Source organism: Sycon ciliatum, chromosome 1 (assembly GCF_964019385.1).
Source record: "Sycon ciliatum chromosome 1, ocSycCili1.1, whole genome shotgun sequence".
Classification (NCBI taxonomy): Eukaryota; Metazoa; Porifera; class Calcarea; order Leucosolenida; family Sycettidae; genus Sycon; species Sycon ciliatum.
This window is the reverse complement of record NC_088643.1, coordinates 41,739,655-41,752,932: the sequence shown is the minus strand read 5'-3', so window position 1 is coordinate 41,752,932 and position 13,278 is coordinate 41,739,655. Positions and strand designations below refer to the sequence as shown.

Genomic DNA, 13,278 nt, shown 5'->3' with positions numbered 1-13,278 from the left:
GCGGTCTTACCCACAGCATGGTGAAACTGACTGATTTGGCTACTGGGGGCGGGGTTACAACTGGTGGCGAAATAAAAGTCACACCTGCATGCGACATGAGTGGGTTGCTATGCACCCACATACTTAGGCAATAGCAAAGTCACACCTTAGTGGATCCAAAAATAGAAATCTGATGTCAACTTACTACTCCCTGGCCGTTTTGACGTTTTGACTTTCAAGCCCTATTATGTTCCTTTTCTTTATCTAAATTTTATTATTGGCTCAACATCTGAGTTTAATATTATTTCCTCCTCTAATAAAGGGGAAGTTAAGGCTAAAATCAAAATTTCACCAGTTGTAGTCTTTGGGGTAGAGGAGAGAGAGAGAGAGAGAGAGAGAGAGAGAGAGAGAGAGAGAGAGAGAGAGAGAGAGAGAGAGAGAGAGAGAGAGAGAGAGAGAGAGAGAGAGAGAGAGAGAGAGAGAGAGAGAGGAGGGATGGAGGGAGGGAGGGATGGAGGGAGGGAGAGAGAGAGGGGGGGGGGGGGGAGGGAGGAAGGGACACAGAGACTGACAGAGAGAGACACACAGAGAGACAGAGACAGAGGTACATGTATGATGTAGAATGTACTAATAACAGAGATACATGTCGATGAGAGATGCTTTCAAATCATGAGAAACGTATTGCCTTTACATCATGACGGTATGGTATGTTGGTATGTTATTGTCTGGATCACAACACGCGGTCGTCCACGTCACAACTAGTTCACCAACATTTTAAGGACCGGACTCATCGCTCATATAGCTCTAACTCTCTCTCTCTCTCTCTGTCTCTCTTCTCGATCTCTCTCTCTCTCTCTCTCTCTTCTCGGTCTCCCTCGGTCTCTCTCTCTCTTCTCGGTCTCCGTTGGTCTCTCTCTCTCTCTCTCTCTCTCTCCCTCCCTTGGGCAGCGCGTGAGCGAGACTTGTGTTGTTTCATGATCCACTTGCTTGTGGGCAGATGCTGAGACACCCCACTGGATTCACAGACTTTTCACACAATACCGTGAAAGTCCGCAAATACACACCCGAAATAAAAACCTCTTTGTCCTTTTGACTCTGTTGAAGTCAAGCTTTAGCCCGATACATATCGAATGCCCAAATACCTACCGATGTACAGTCTATGACTGCAGAAGGTAGCATCATGTCATGCCCATGTGTACAAGTGAATGCTACGGCATGCACATGAGAAAAATAACTTCTCCACAATGCACATGCCAGGTCCGTGAACTGCAGTGCTGCCAAACCGGCCGATTTTTCGGACAGTGTCCAATTTTTGAAGGCTCTTCCGAAAACCGGTCCGAAAAAGGTTATGTCCGAAAAGCAGCCAAAAATGTCAGGGGTCAGTACTTTCCCATGCAGAAGCCCTGTATTTTCACTTTTGAGCGAAACTCTGAATGCACAAAGCACTGTACGAGCGCTCGAGCTTCTAAAAGCACGCATGCATTACAAAATTCATGAGAATTGCTGGGCGCCGTGTTGGTTACCATGGCAAGGAAGCGAAAACGAAGCTTCCCCTTCTTTACTTATCTTTGATATTTATGACCCACCCAAGTTGGGTGGTGTGCTGCTTTGCTGCTTCGAATTGTAGTTAGACCGCTTTGTCAAATATCTTACTGGTCTCATCATAGTCCAGTAACAATCGACATTCTTTGTTCTGTTGGGACTGTAGCTTGTGCTCATTTTCGTTGCGCTTGCCTTCCCCTCTTTGGTCTTACCATAACCTTGAACCTTCCAAGTTGGAAGGCTGTCGGTTAGCGCTACGGAGATGTGTTGAAGCTAGGTGTCAGGACGTCGAATGTCTCAGTTCTCTGTCAGTTTTGTGCCTAGTTGTTGCACTTTCTGACTGTATATAGTATCTGGTTGCAGTGATGGAGAGTTACTCTCAACTCGTATCTATATTTCTTTCCTTTCTACATTTATTATTGGCTCAACATCCGAATTACAAGATTATTACACCATCACATTACATGTCAGCACATGACAGCACATGACAGTACAGGCAAATATAAGTTGAACGGACGACAAGATAGAAGTAACCACGTGGATATGGAGCACCTCTCAACACCTACCGTACTGTACGGTAGCACGAGTCTATCCTTCATGACGTGACTGTCCTCAGGGTCCTCAAACTAGTGGAGGGCTTTCCTCGATCAAAAAGATCCAGCCCAAAAGGAGAAAAATAATCACGGGTTCTCGGTAGATTTTTGGTCGAGTCGTGGAGATCATACGCGACTGCACCAAAAGTTGCAACGGATTTGGGGGCTGGCCTGCATTGTCGTAGACTCTACGTAGTCTATACTGCCTGGGCCAGGTAGGTGGCCGAGGTGTGATTTTGAGCACCACTCGTAGATCTACACTCGTCCTAATACTACAGGTCTGCTCTCGATATAACAACTCTCACTTGTACATAAACCTCGCTAGTAAGTAAAAAAATCAAATCCCACGCCGAAACAGCATCACTCCCATACAAATTTTGTTCTACACAACATAATCCTACTTAACGTAAACCTCGACAAAACACACGCTACGGCGCGGTCCCCGACGTGCACACTCTCGATACAACGTAAATTCACCTGCACGGTACGATCAAGCAGTAGCTGTAGCTAGGCAGTTTAGGCCAGTTTAGTCCTACAAAACGTAAACCTCGGCATAACGCACCCTATGGCGCGCTCCCCGACGTGCGCACTCTCGATACAACGTAGAATCACGTGCGCGGTACGATCAAGCTGTAGCCGTAGCTAGCCAGTTTAGTCCTATTGTGCATATATTCTGCGGCATTGATGGTATCTGATGTCGACGGTGGTACAGTGCGTATATGTTTGCACGGTTATACCTGCCTTGTAATACCCTTCATTTTGAGGTACATCTTGTATTTTCTACATAACATAACTCTCGATATAACATGATTTTTGCGTGATCCCAGAGATTACGTTATATGGAGAGTAGACCTGTAGTAGTACCCGGTGGTAGCATTTTTTATTATATTTTTTTACAAAAAAACACACACCATTTGATGGCACAAAGCAGCAAGGCAGCGATGAGATATGGAATGGCAGGAGTGGGGGAGAGGCAGGGGCAGCTTGACCGACCATAGGGTCTCAGCATTGGCCAAGCACCAAGACAGGCCCACTCACGCTAGCGCCGTGAGTGGTGGAGGAACCGTGCACATACAAACAAAGACGGTCGGAGCAGGAAGTAGAAGTCGAACGGCAAGAAATCTTCGATAATTCTAGACAATTGACTTGGAGGACTTATTGTGTGTGGGGGACACGTGGGCTAGTTTCCAGGAAGCTGGCTGGACCCCTGCTCTAAAGCAGCAAGAGAACAAGCGAGCAGCAGGCTCTGCCAGCTTCCTGAGGCATTCCTTGAGGACTCTAGCTGATATGCCGTCGGGGCCAGTGGCCTTGTGCGGATTCAGCGCCGCTAGTTGTTGACGACGGACATTGGCTGGACGAAAGTGGATGGCTGTGATCTGATGTGCCAAGTCATGAAGTTGTATAGAAGGGAGCTGGTCAGAGAAATTGTTGGAGCCAAGGCTGCACTTTGGGCAAAGTATTGGGCAAAGCACTCGGCTTTCCCCCTCTCAGTGGTATGCTCGTGTCCAGATCTGTCAACCAAAACAGGTATATCGCTTTGGCGGGTAACACCAGCAGCTCGCGCAATATATGTCCACCATTGCTTGTCTTGCAAGGAGCCAGATGACAGCTTTCTAGAAGCTCGCTGCTTGAATTGCTGTTGGGCCTGCTGCAGAACATGCACTCAATGTGTGACAGATGCCAGGAAGGTTCCTTTCTGTTGTAAGCTATCAGGGTCTTGCCTCCAAACTCTCCAGGCTTGTTGCTTTAGGTGTACAGCTTGCTGGCAGGCAGGTGTCCACCAAACCAGGTCAGTGGCCATTACTTTAATTGTCTTGGAGGGACTAAACTGAGACATGGAATCACGCACAATTCCTGTGAGGGCTTCACAAGCAGCGTCAGGGTCAGTTGATAGGACAGTTGGCCAGTCAGTGCGGCTAAGATGTGCGCGCATCCTTCCCCAGTCTGCTCTAGCATACTGCCAGACGGTTCTTAGGGCCGGTTGCTCCTTGCGGGGACATACGGTCTTGAACTTCGCTAGGATAGTGACATAGTCGTTTTTCAAGGTTTACCCTCTCCCTTTTTCTGACAATAATTACATAGTCCAATAAAGCCAACTATTTAGCAAGACCATGCACTGCAAATGCGAAGAACTACCGAGCAAGTCGCGCTCAGTAACCTAAGAAGGCGATTGGCAGTGCATGTTCTTGCTAAGAGCCACAAATCCTGTCTAGTAAACGAAAACGTTCGGTTACTAAATTGGCTTTACTTGACCATCATAATAATAACAATAGTAATCAAATTAAATGTGTATATTACAGTGCACCATGATTACCCATGTAACCGTGGCAACTGTTGAACACTACCGTATTTGTGCACACCCTAGTAGTAGCGTAGGAACCCAATCCTTCTTACTCCCACAATCATGCCGGAGGCAAACATGGCAGCAGCGCACTATGTAGGGCATTGGTCAATGAAACTGATGCGTCAGCATGGCTATAGTGTAAGGGACCGTTGTGTGGATGTAATGTTCCGCTTTATTTACACCAGACAACCATCCGCAGAAGTATCGTAATCACGCTTTGTACTACACCTAACCATTCATTTTATCAGAGATTGACTATTCGTATCATATAAATGAAAATTCAAAATAACAGTGTACTGACCAAGATCCACCAGCTTGAATGTACGAGCAGCTCATCTCCTAGCAGGATGCATTCCACTACTGTAGGAGAAGCTAGCAAGGACCAGCCTTGCTTTCTTTAGCGCAATAGAATAGGAGTTTTCACCGCTTGACGGAAAATAATAGTGTTCAATCATACTCGTCGTCGTCATCATCGTCGTCGTCATCATCATCGTCATCATCCTCGTCATCATCGTCGCTATCAACAGCCTTCGGTGCCCCACCGCCCCCAGCCCCACCAGCCGGTGGAGCAGGCGCATCCGGATCTTCCATGAGATCAGGATTAAGGCCTTCTGCAACCATCTTAGCACGGAATGCAGCTACAGGAACTCCAATCTTGATCAAATTGAAATACTTCATATACCTCGGGTCCTTGCTGATCGGTGTAGCCGAAACAGCAGCGCCTGTCGCACCAGTTGCAGTTGAGGAGTCATCATCAAAGTCGCTATCACTGTCACTGTCTCGACTTGGAGCAGCTTGTGGTGCAGTACTACTACTGGCTGGTGCTCGTGCCGCTGTGTCAGATGCTTTGCTAGCCGACGCTACACTACTAGACCCATCTGTTGTCGTTTTGCTGTTAGCGCTGGTTGCTGGCGTGGAGGGTGCTGAAGGCGCAGAGCTCGTGCCAGCCTGAGCGCCTGTTGCACTACCAGCCGCTACAAGGCAAGCGGGCGGTTGGTACTGCTCGCCTGTAACGGATTCCAGACCTGCAATAGAACTGAGCTTCGTGTCCAGAATATTCACTGTGACCTCCATGCGCCGTATTCTCTCCTCTACCGCTGACAGTTTCTCCTCACAAGAACTGGAAAAACGGTTCAGGAAATGCACGGTATGTATGGCAAAATGATTGATGAAAGCCAACGTTCGCTTGTGTTGGACTGGCTCCACCTTGGTGTAGTCCACACCGACGTCCACGAGGGACAGACCCCTTACTTTGTCCTCTTCCAACATCCTTGAAAAGAAACTTTACCGGTGTAGACTGTAGTACTTGGTTTCTCTCTCCAAATCAAAAACTGGGCTACTGTCGACTGTACTGTATTCTACGCGGCTATCAAAATGTTATTAATTATTTTTTTTTTATGTCCTTCCTCGCAACTTTTTCGTCATCATGCGGATTCATGGTGTCAATGTCAATGTCATGGTGATATGCAGGTCGAGTGTGCCTTTGCCTTTGGCTTTGGCCCAGTTTGGGCCTGGCTTGGCTTCTGCTGATCATCTTGTAGTACTTCACTATTTTACCGTCTTTACTAAGCTAATACTACAATTGCACATCAGAGGCTCCGCTCCATGTAACACTGTAGTGGCCCTACATTTTTACTGCATAAATAACCAGTTTTCAAAGCTTTTTTTTTTTTTTTCTTTTTTTCTTTCGTTCCTACACCATAACACGCATGCTCGGCCAGTCCTTCCTCGGCCTTGTTTTTACTGCATTTTCTGCGTAGTTTGCATTGCATGCCTCTTCGAGTTTTTCCAAAATATCTCCACGATGGACGCTGTTTTGGATTTGCTGCATACCCTGGCGCAGCCAGAGGTACAATCTGCCATCGCGGCATCCGCCCACTCCCGCGGAAAACAAATAGGAGACACCGTTTCGGGGAACGGTATACAAATTTCCTCAAATTCCGCACCCACGGGCGGATTAGAAACTGGTCGTGGCACCACCGCAGCCTCTGGCGGTCAAGAAATGGAGGAGGCTCGGAACTCTTCCAACAGGGAAGGGAACCAGGATGACTCTCGGGTAGACGGCGGGGAGCCTTTTCGTTTTGTCTCATTGGCCGAACGTCGTTCGGCAAGCCTCGGTTTTTCCACGGACCGCCATTCCAGCAATGGCGGCCGGGGCCATATTAGGGGTGACGGCACTGACGTATCTGGGTCACGTGATTTACGTACAGATAGATCTAGATCATGCTCACGGGACAGATCTCCACCCCACTCACGATCTCCCCCTCGTTATCGTTCTGCTTCATGTGAACGACGTACACGTACTCGCCATAGATCGGCGGGTGCTACACGTACACGTAGATCTAGATCTAGATCTCAATCTGCGGACAGATGTCGCGACGTCGGTCAGGGTCACGCTCGGGTGCTACGCACGAGTCCCGCCTGAGTGCCCGGGGACGACATGGCCATGGGTCACCCAGACGGCGCGAGTCGCACCGTTTCACCAGGCACCGAGATAGTTCTGGCACTAGTTCTAGCTCTGGTACGTCAGAATCTGACGATAGTGACTCCGACAGTCCTAGTGGCACATGTCCGTCATCCGACGACTCGGCTGCCCAAGAGCATCGCCGTGGTAGCGGCGCGGGCTTCGATCCTAAGGGGTTAGTGGACGACTCTGTATGGTCTCCCCCCTCGCACATGGCCTCGTACCTACGGGAGCACTGCCGTGGTTCCCTGTCCTTCGCTGAGCGTCGACGGGTGCGGAAACTGTGTCCCCGACCGGACGTGGAGGAAACGCGATGTCCACGCGTGGACCCGTTCTTGTCGGATGTCCAGGGCCTGGCCAATGCCAAGAGAGCGGATAGAATGCTGGCCAACATCCAACAAAAGGTTACGGACGTTTTCCGTCCCCTGGCCGCGCTCTGGGCTGCTATTGAGCAGGGCCGGCCGGTCCACGAACTGACCGAGCTGGTCCAGATGGCGATCGTCATGACGGGCGACGCCTCGAATGTATTGTCGGAGACACGCCGTCAGCGCCTCATGGCAGCGCTGCCAAAGAGATGCCCGAAGAGCCTGCTGCAGGGCTTGCGTCCTTCCGGTGATCTCCTCTTCGGTGATGGATTTTCCCGGGAGTATAAACGGAAGTGCCAGGAAATGGACGTATTCCAGCCACGGCCTTCTGGGCGGCGCCCGGGGACCGCACAGGACCGGTCGCAGCCTGCCCGTCCTGACCGTTTTTCTGGTCGTATCATGTACCGGTCAGATCCAGGGCGGTTCCGCCCTTACGACAGGGCAGGACGGGGTCATGTCACCCGCCGGCCTGAGGAGCATTTCCGCCAGCCAGCAAAAAACGGCCGGGGCCAGCCCTTTCGCGGGCGCCCTCGAGGTCGTTGACGACCTCCCCCGTGCCTGGCTGCCTCACGGAAGCCCCTACCCCCCAGGTAGCGGGCCGATTGGAGCATTTTGCGGCAGCCTGGCGAGACCTAACGCAGGATGCGTGGGTGTTGAAGACCGTCTCAGGGTACTGCTTAGACCTCCACACCGTTCCTTGCCAGCGGTCCGCTCCGACAGAGATGTGGTTCCCTCCCGAAAAATGCGCCATCGTCCACCAGGAGATAGAGGATCTCCTATCCAAGGGTGCAATTCGACCGGTGAGCCCATCTCCCGGCCAGTTCGTGAGCCGGTTATTCACCGTACCCAAGAAGGGTACCACCGCCGAACGTCCAGTCATCGACCTCCGCCACCTGAACGAGCACGTGCGGTACGAGCACTTCCAGATGGAGGGTCTCCACCTTGTTCCCCTATCCGTCCGAGAGGGCAATTGGCTCACAAAGCTAGACCTCAAGGACGCGTACTTCACCGTGCCGATCCATCCCCAACACCGCCGGCTCCTGCGCTTCAGTTGGGAGGGCCAACTCTACGAGTTTCAGTGCCTACCATTCGGCCTGTCCAGCGCCCCCCGGGTATTCACGAAGCTGATGAAGGTCCCGATCAGTGTTCTTCGTCGTCAGGGCATTCGTCTCATCCTGTATCTCGACGACCTTCTCCTGATTGCCGAGTCACGGCCGGCCGCCGTGCTGCAGACGCAGCAGGCCATTCAACTCCTAGAATCTCTGGGTTTCGTAATCAATCGGAAGAAGTCCATTCCCGAGCCTACGCAACAGCTCGAGTTCCTAGGATTTCAGTTGAACTCTGTGGCCATGACGATGTCTGTGCCGATCGACAAGGCGCGGAAACTCCAGCAGGAGTGCCACCGAGCCCTGTCCCAGCCCTACCTGTCCATCCGCGCATTGGCCTCACTCCTGGGCAGGATGGTTGCGTGCTCCCCAGGCATGTTTCTGGCTCCACTGCAATTCCGCCACCTTCAGCAGTTGAAGATTGCAGCCCTTCGTCGCCATCAGAGCTACCTTGCCACGGTACGCCTGACGCCGGAAGCCAGGACGGAGCTGACGTGGTGGGCAGCAGATCTAGAAACTTGGAACGGTCGCTCGATTCTCAAACCTCCCGCTCAGCTCACCATATTCTCCGATGCGTCCCTGCTCGGCTGGGGAGCGGTGTGCGGCACAACGAGTACTGGGGGTCAATGGTCCCCTACCGAGGCCAATCTCCACATCAATGCTCTGGAATTGATCGCTGCCTCATTCGCGGTGAAAGCCTTTCATCACCGGGCCTCGTACCGTCCTCTGCACATCAAGTTGTTGATCGACAACACGACAGCCGTCAGCTACATCAACCGCTTAGGCGGCACGCATTCCCGTCTCCTGTCCCAGATCGCTTGCGACCTCTGGAGATGGGCGGTCCAACACGATATCCGCCTCCAGGCGGAATATGTGCCGAGCGAGGAGAACCCAGCGGACCATCCTTCTCGGGGCTCCCTCTCCGAGTCCGGCGACTGGCGCCTGGACCCTGCTCTGTTTCGCAGGATTCAGAGGGCAGCTCCTTGGACCTTGGTGCTAGATCTGTTCGCATCTCGACTGAACACGCAACTTCCCGCCTTCTATGCTTGGAGGCCGGATCCGGAGGCTCTCGCTCTAGATGCGTTCTCTCAGAATTGGAGTCTCCCTCATCAGGACGCGGTGTATGCCTTCCCACCATTCTGCCTACTGGACAGGGTGCTTCATCGTGTGGCCTCACTCCATACTTGCCGGATGATACTGGTCGCACCAGTATGGGATACGCAGCCATGGTACGCGACTTTGCTGCAGCTGTTGGTCGATTTCCCCATGCTTCTGCCCACATTCGACTGCCTGCTACTCTCACCCTCGGGCCATCCACACCCACTGGTACTATCCCGCCACCTGCGCCTCGCCGCATGGCCTATCTCCAGCAGCGCTTCAATGCAGCAGGACTTTCTCCACAGGTCGTGCGACTCCTCTCCTCCTCTTGGCGGTCATCAACCAATGCCGCTTACGCATCGGCATGGGAGCAGTGGCTGGGCTGGTGCAGTCAACGGTCAGTGGATCCCGTTCGCCCATCTTTAGCTATGGTGCTCCAGTTCCTGGCCGATTCCTTTGAGGACGGCCGCAGCTACAGTACCCTGAATGTCTATCGGTCAGCGATGTCTGCTACCCTGCCTGAGCTGGATGGTGCACCCATTGGCCAGCACCCGTTGGTGGTGCGTTTGCTCCGTGGTATCTGCCTAGAGCGTCCGCCGCAGCCGCGGTACTCACATACTTGGGATGTGGGTATTGTCACTTCTTGGCTCTCTAAACTGCCTGCCAACACGGACCTGTCTCTCCCTGTCTTGTCTGGCAAGTTGGCCATTCTGATGGCCTTGACTGCTGCGCGGCGCTCTTCGGACCTCCACCGGCTAAGCCTCAACTCTCATCGTTTCTCTGCCGAGGGCGTGGTGTTTGACTATCTCACACCCCCTAAGCAGCATCGCCCTGGTTCGGAACCAGCCCGACCTGTCACCTTTGCTGCCTTTCCTGTGACTCCTGCACTCTGTGTTGTGGAGTGCTTCAGGGAGTACTTGCGTCGGACCGCCGACCTGCGGCAGGCATCTTCTGCACATCTGTTCCTCAGCACGAAGCGTCCGCACCACCCTGTCACCTCTGCAACGATTGCTCGTTGGATCAAGCAGGTTATGTCCAAGGCTGGTGTGGATACATCATTGTTTGGTGCCCATTCCACTCGTGCCGCTTCTACGTCTGCTGCGAAGCGTAAAGGTATGTCGACAGTGGACATCATGAAATGTGCTGACTGGAGTTGCGCATCCGTGTTCCAGCGCTTCTATTTCAAGCCGTGGGAGGGTGAGACCAGCGGCTCTTCCCCATCGGCACATCAGCAGTTCTGCCGCTCCGTGTTTGCGCCGTAGCGCTACCAATGTTGGCCTGGCCAGGTTCTGAGTCTGTGACTTTGTGTCTACCTCAGTAATCCGATTGCTGTCTGTGCCTGGCTTTCTCAATGCCGTTCTATCTGTGCATGTGTATAGTACACGGCTTTCCTCATTTATTCTTCCTTTTGCCATTACGCCTGTGTCCTTGTTCTGGACAGGCCTTTTGTCACTTTCTGCGGCAAGTTTCCGTGGCACCGATTTACCCTGTTCCTTACTGATTTGGTGGTGTGCTGCATGCCCGGTTGGGGGTTTTCATGGCCTGTGTTGGTCCCTCTCCCCGGTCTTGTGGTGTTCGCTTCACCTCTGATTTGAGCGTTGAAATCTACAGTGTTACATGGAGCGGAGCCTCTGATGTGCAATTGACGATTATACAAGGAACTCTGTTCTGATGTATAATCATAATTGCATGAAGAGGTGAAGCGAAATGTAACACTGTAGTCCCTCCCGCCCATCCCATTTACTTATGCACCGGGGAGTGCCCATGGGCTTTATCTTGGCCATTGACACGTTCAAACAAGGCCGAGGAAGGACTGGCCGAGCATGCGTGTTATGGTGTAGGAACGAAAGAAAAAAAGAAAAAAAAAAAAAAAGCTTTGAAAACTGGTTATTTATGCAGTAAAAATGTAGGGCCACTACAGTGTTACATTTCGCTTCACCTCTTCATGCAATTATGATTATACATCAGAACAGAGTTCCTTGTATAATCGTCAATTGTGTAGTAGTACAATGTCCTGTAGTACTACTTGCTTCCAGTTCGAGCTTGCAGTGTCTACTACTAGTACTAGTACTGTAGTAGTAGCAAGAGTACATGACGTTATGTACTCTTGGTAGTACTAGTAGTGACATCAAGGTTACACTGAACCTCCGACTCCGAACACACGTGATGCCGGTACTAGCACCAGGATTCGAGTCATCATCATACGACGCAGCAGACTGACACTGTCTAGTCTATGCCTCTGCCTCTTTGCCCGTACAAGAGGCTCAGTGAAAAAAAAAAAAAGTCTATGCCTGTGCACGTACATACATGTACCTGTAATGATAATGAGTCTGCAGACTCTGCACAGTCAACGCTAGTCGCTACAACTTTTGGTACAAGTGAATGACTGAGACTCAGGCCTCGTTTACCATGGTTTACAGGACGATTGAAAAACGTTTTTGTCAAAAACGTTTTCAAAAGAATACGCTTCCACAGATTTTGATGAGAGCGTTTACTGTAAATATACAAATTTTCGGCAGCTATTTAATTTCGGCTATATTTGGCACCGACCCAAAACGCCTAAATTAAAACGCCGATGAAATTCTTCACAACATCTGTCGCACTATACCATGCCCTCTACCCCACGCCGAAAATAAATCGCCGTCGAAATGTCAAAAATCGTGAAGTGCCGAAATTTTGCAGCGCCGAAATTTTGTATATTTACAGTACACGACAACGCTGAAAAACGTTTCAAAAACGTTTCAAACGAAAACAGCCTTCAAAGTGTTTTTCAATCGTTTTCGTTTCGTTTCGTTCTCAACTTATTGCACGTGACCATTGCGTGCCGAAAAATGTGTTGCAGTGTACACGCTTACCGGTATCGTTTTTGTGTAAACAGCAAAAAGTTTCGAAAAAGATTGAAAAACGTTTTCAATCGTTGTCGTGTAAATGAGGCCTCAGGCTGCGTTTACACGGAGACGAAACGGAACGAAAACGGGCTGGCCTCGAATCCTTTTCAAACCATTTACACGAGAATGGCAAATCGTTTTGAACCGTTTACACGAAAACGGAAAACGGGCGATCAGGCTGGAGTTAGCACGTGCTGGCTTGGCGCAAGGGCGGGAAGTAACACGTTAGTTGGAGTTGGTACGTGGCGGTGGTCGCAAAGGTCGGCCCGGTATTTCCCACGAAATATAGTCCCACGCGGAATGGTTTCCATGACCGCGCTCCGTTTCCAAACGTTTTCACTGTTAACACGAGAACGAAAATGTTTTGAAAACGTTTTGAAAACGTTTCAAAACACTTTGAAGTGCGTTTCCCTTTCGTTCCGTTTAGATATCGTTTTCGGGCGTTGCCGTGTAAACGATAGTAGTAAACGCAACGATTTCGTTCCGTTTAGGTATTACTTCGTTGTCGTGTAAACGCAAATCGTTTTCAATCGTTGTCGTGTAAACGCAGCCTCAGTGAGAGTGTACCTAGCTCCGCACCTCTTTTGGCACAACACGACTTCTCCAGAAAATTGCTCCCACTGAGCGATGCATCGCCATGGCCATAAATGGCGAGTTTCTGTTTTGTTTGCTAGAATGTCATGATAATATTATCGCTTTAGGTCATCATCAGTCATAGAAAACCCGTAGGTTCAGTGCTAAATCGCCGTATCACTAAGGTGATAGCAAAGAAATCAGGAGCGCTTTTCACCTTTGGTAGATTCTACGACAAGCAGGAATTACATGTATGTGCAACAGACATTGCCTTGGTGATACCGATACGGTAAAATCATGACCCGATATGTGAACCATGCTCGATG

At 50.7% G+C, this 13,278-nt stretch overlaps 3 protein-coding genes across 3 annotated transcripts; 2 read left to right on the top strand and 1 right to left on the bottom strand.

Moving 5' to 3' along the window:
* Positions 1 to 4,339: 4,339 nt before the first annotated feature.
* LOC135826635 (WASH complex subunit 3-like) lies at positions 4,340 to 5,818 on the bottom strand. The gene has a single exon (XM_065339239.1). It carries the CDS (start codon positions 5,725 to 5,727, stop codon positions 4,906 to 4,908), a length of 822 nt encoding a protein of 273 aa, XP_065195311.1. The 5' UTR covers positions 5,728 to 5,818; the 3' UTR covers positions 4,340 to 4,905.
* Positions 5,819 to 8,009: 2,191 nt separating this feature from the next.
* Positions 8,010 to 9,917, top strand: LOC135804633 (uncharacterized). Its single transcript, XM_065318551.1, has one exon. It carries the CDS (start codon positions 8,010 to 8,012, stop codon positions 9,915 to 9,917), a length of 1,908 nt encoding a protein of 635 aa, XP_065174623.1.
* A 2-nt stretch (positions 9,918 to 9,919) lies between these two features.
* On the top strand, positions 9,920 to 10,753 carry LOC135826625 (uncharacterized). The gene has a single exon (XM_065339231.1). It carries the CDS (start codon positions 9,920 to 9,922, stop codon positions 10,751 to 10,753), a length of 834 nt encoding a protein of 277 aa, XP_065195303.1.
* Positions 10,754 to 13,278: the final 2,525 nt, after the last annotated feature.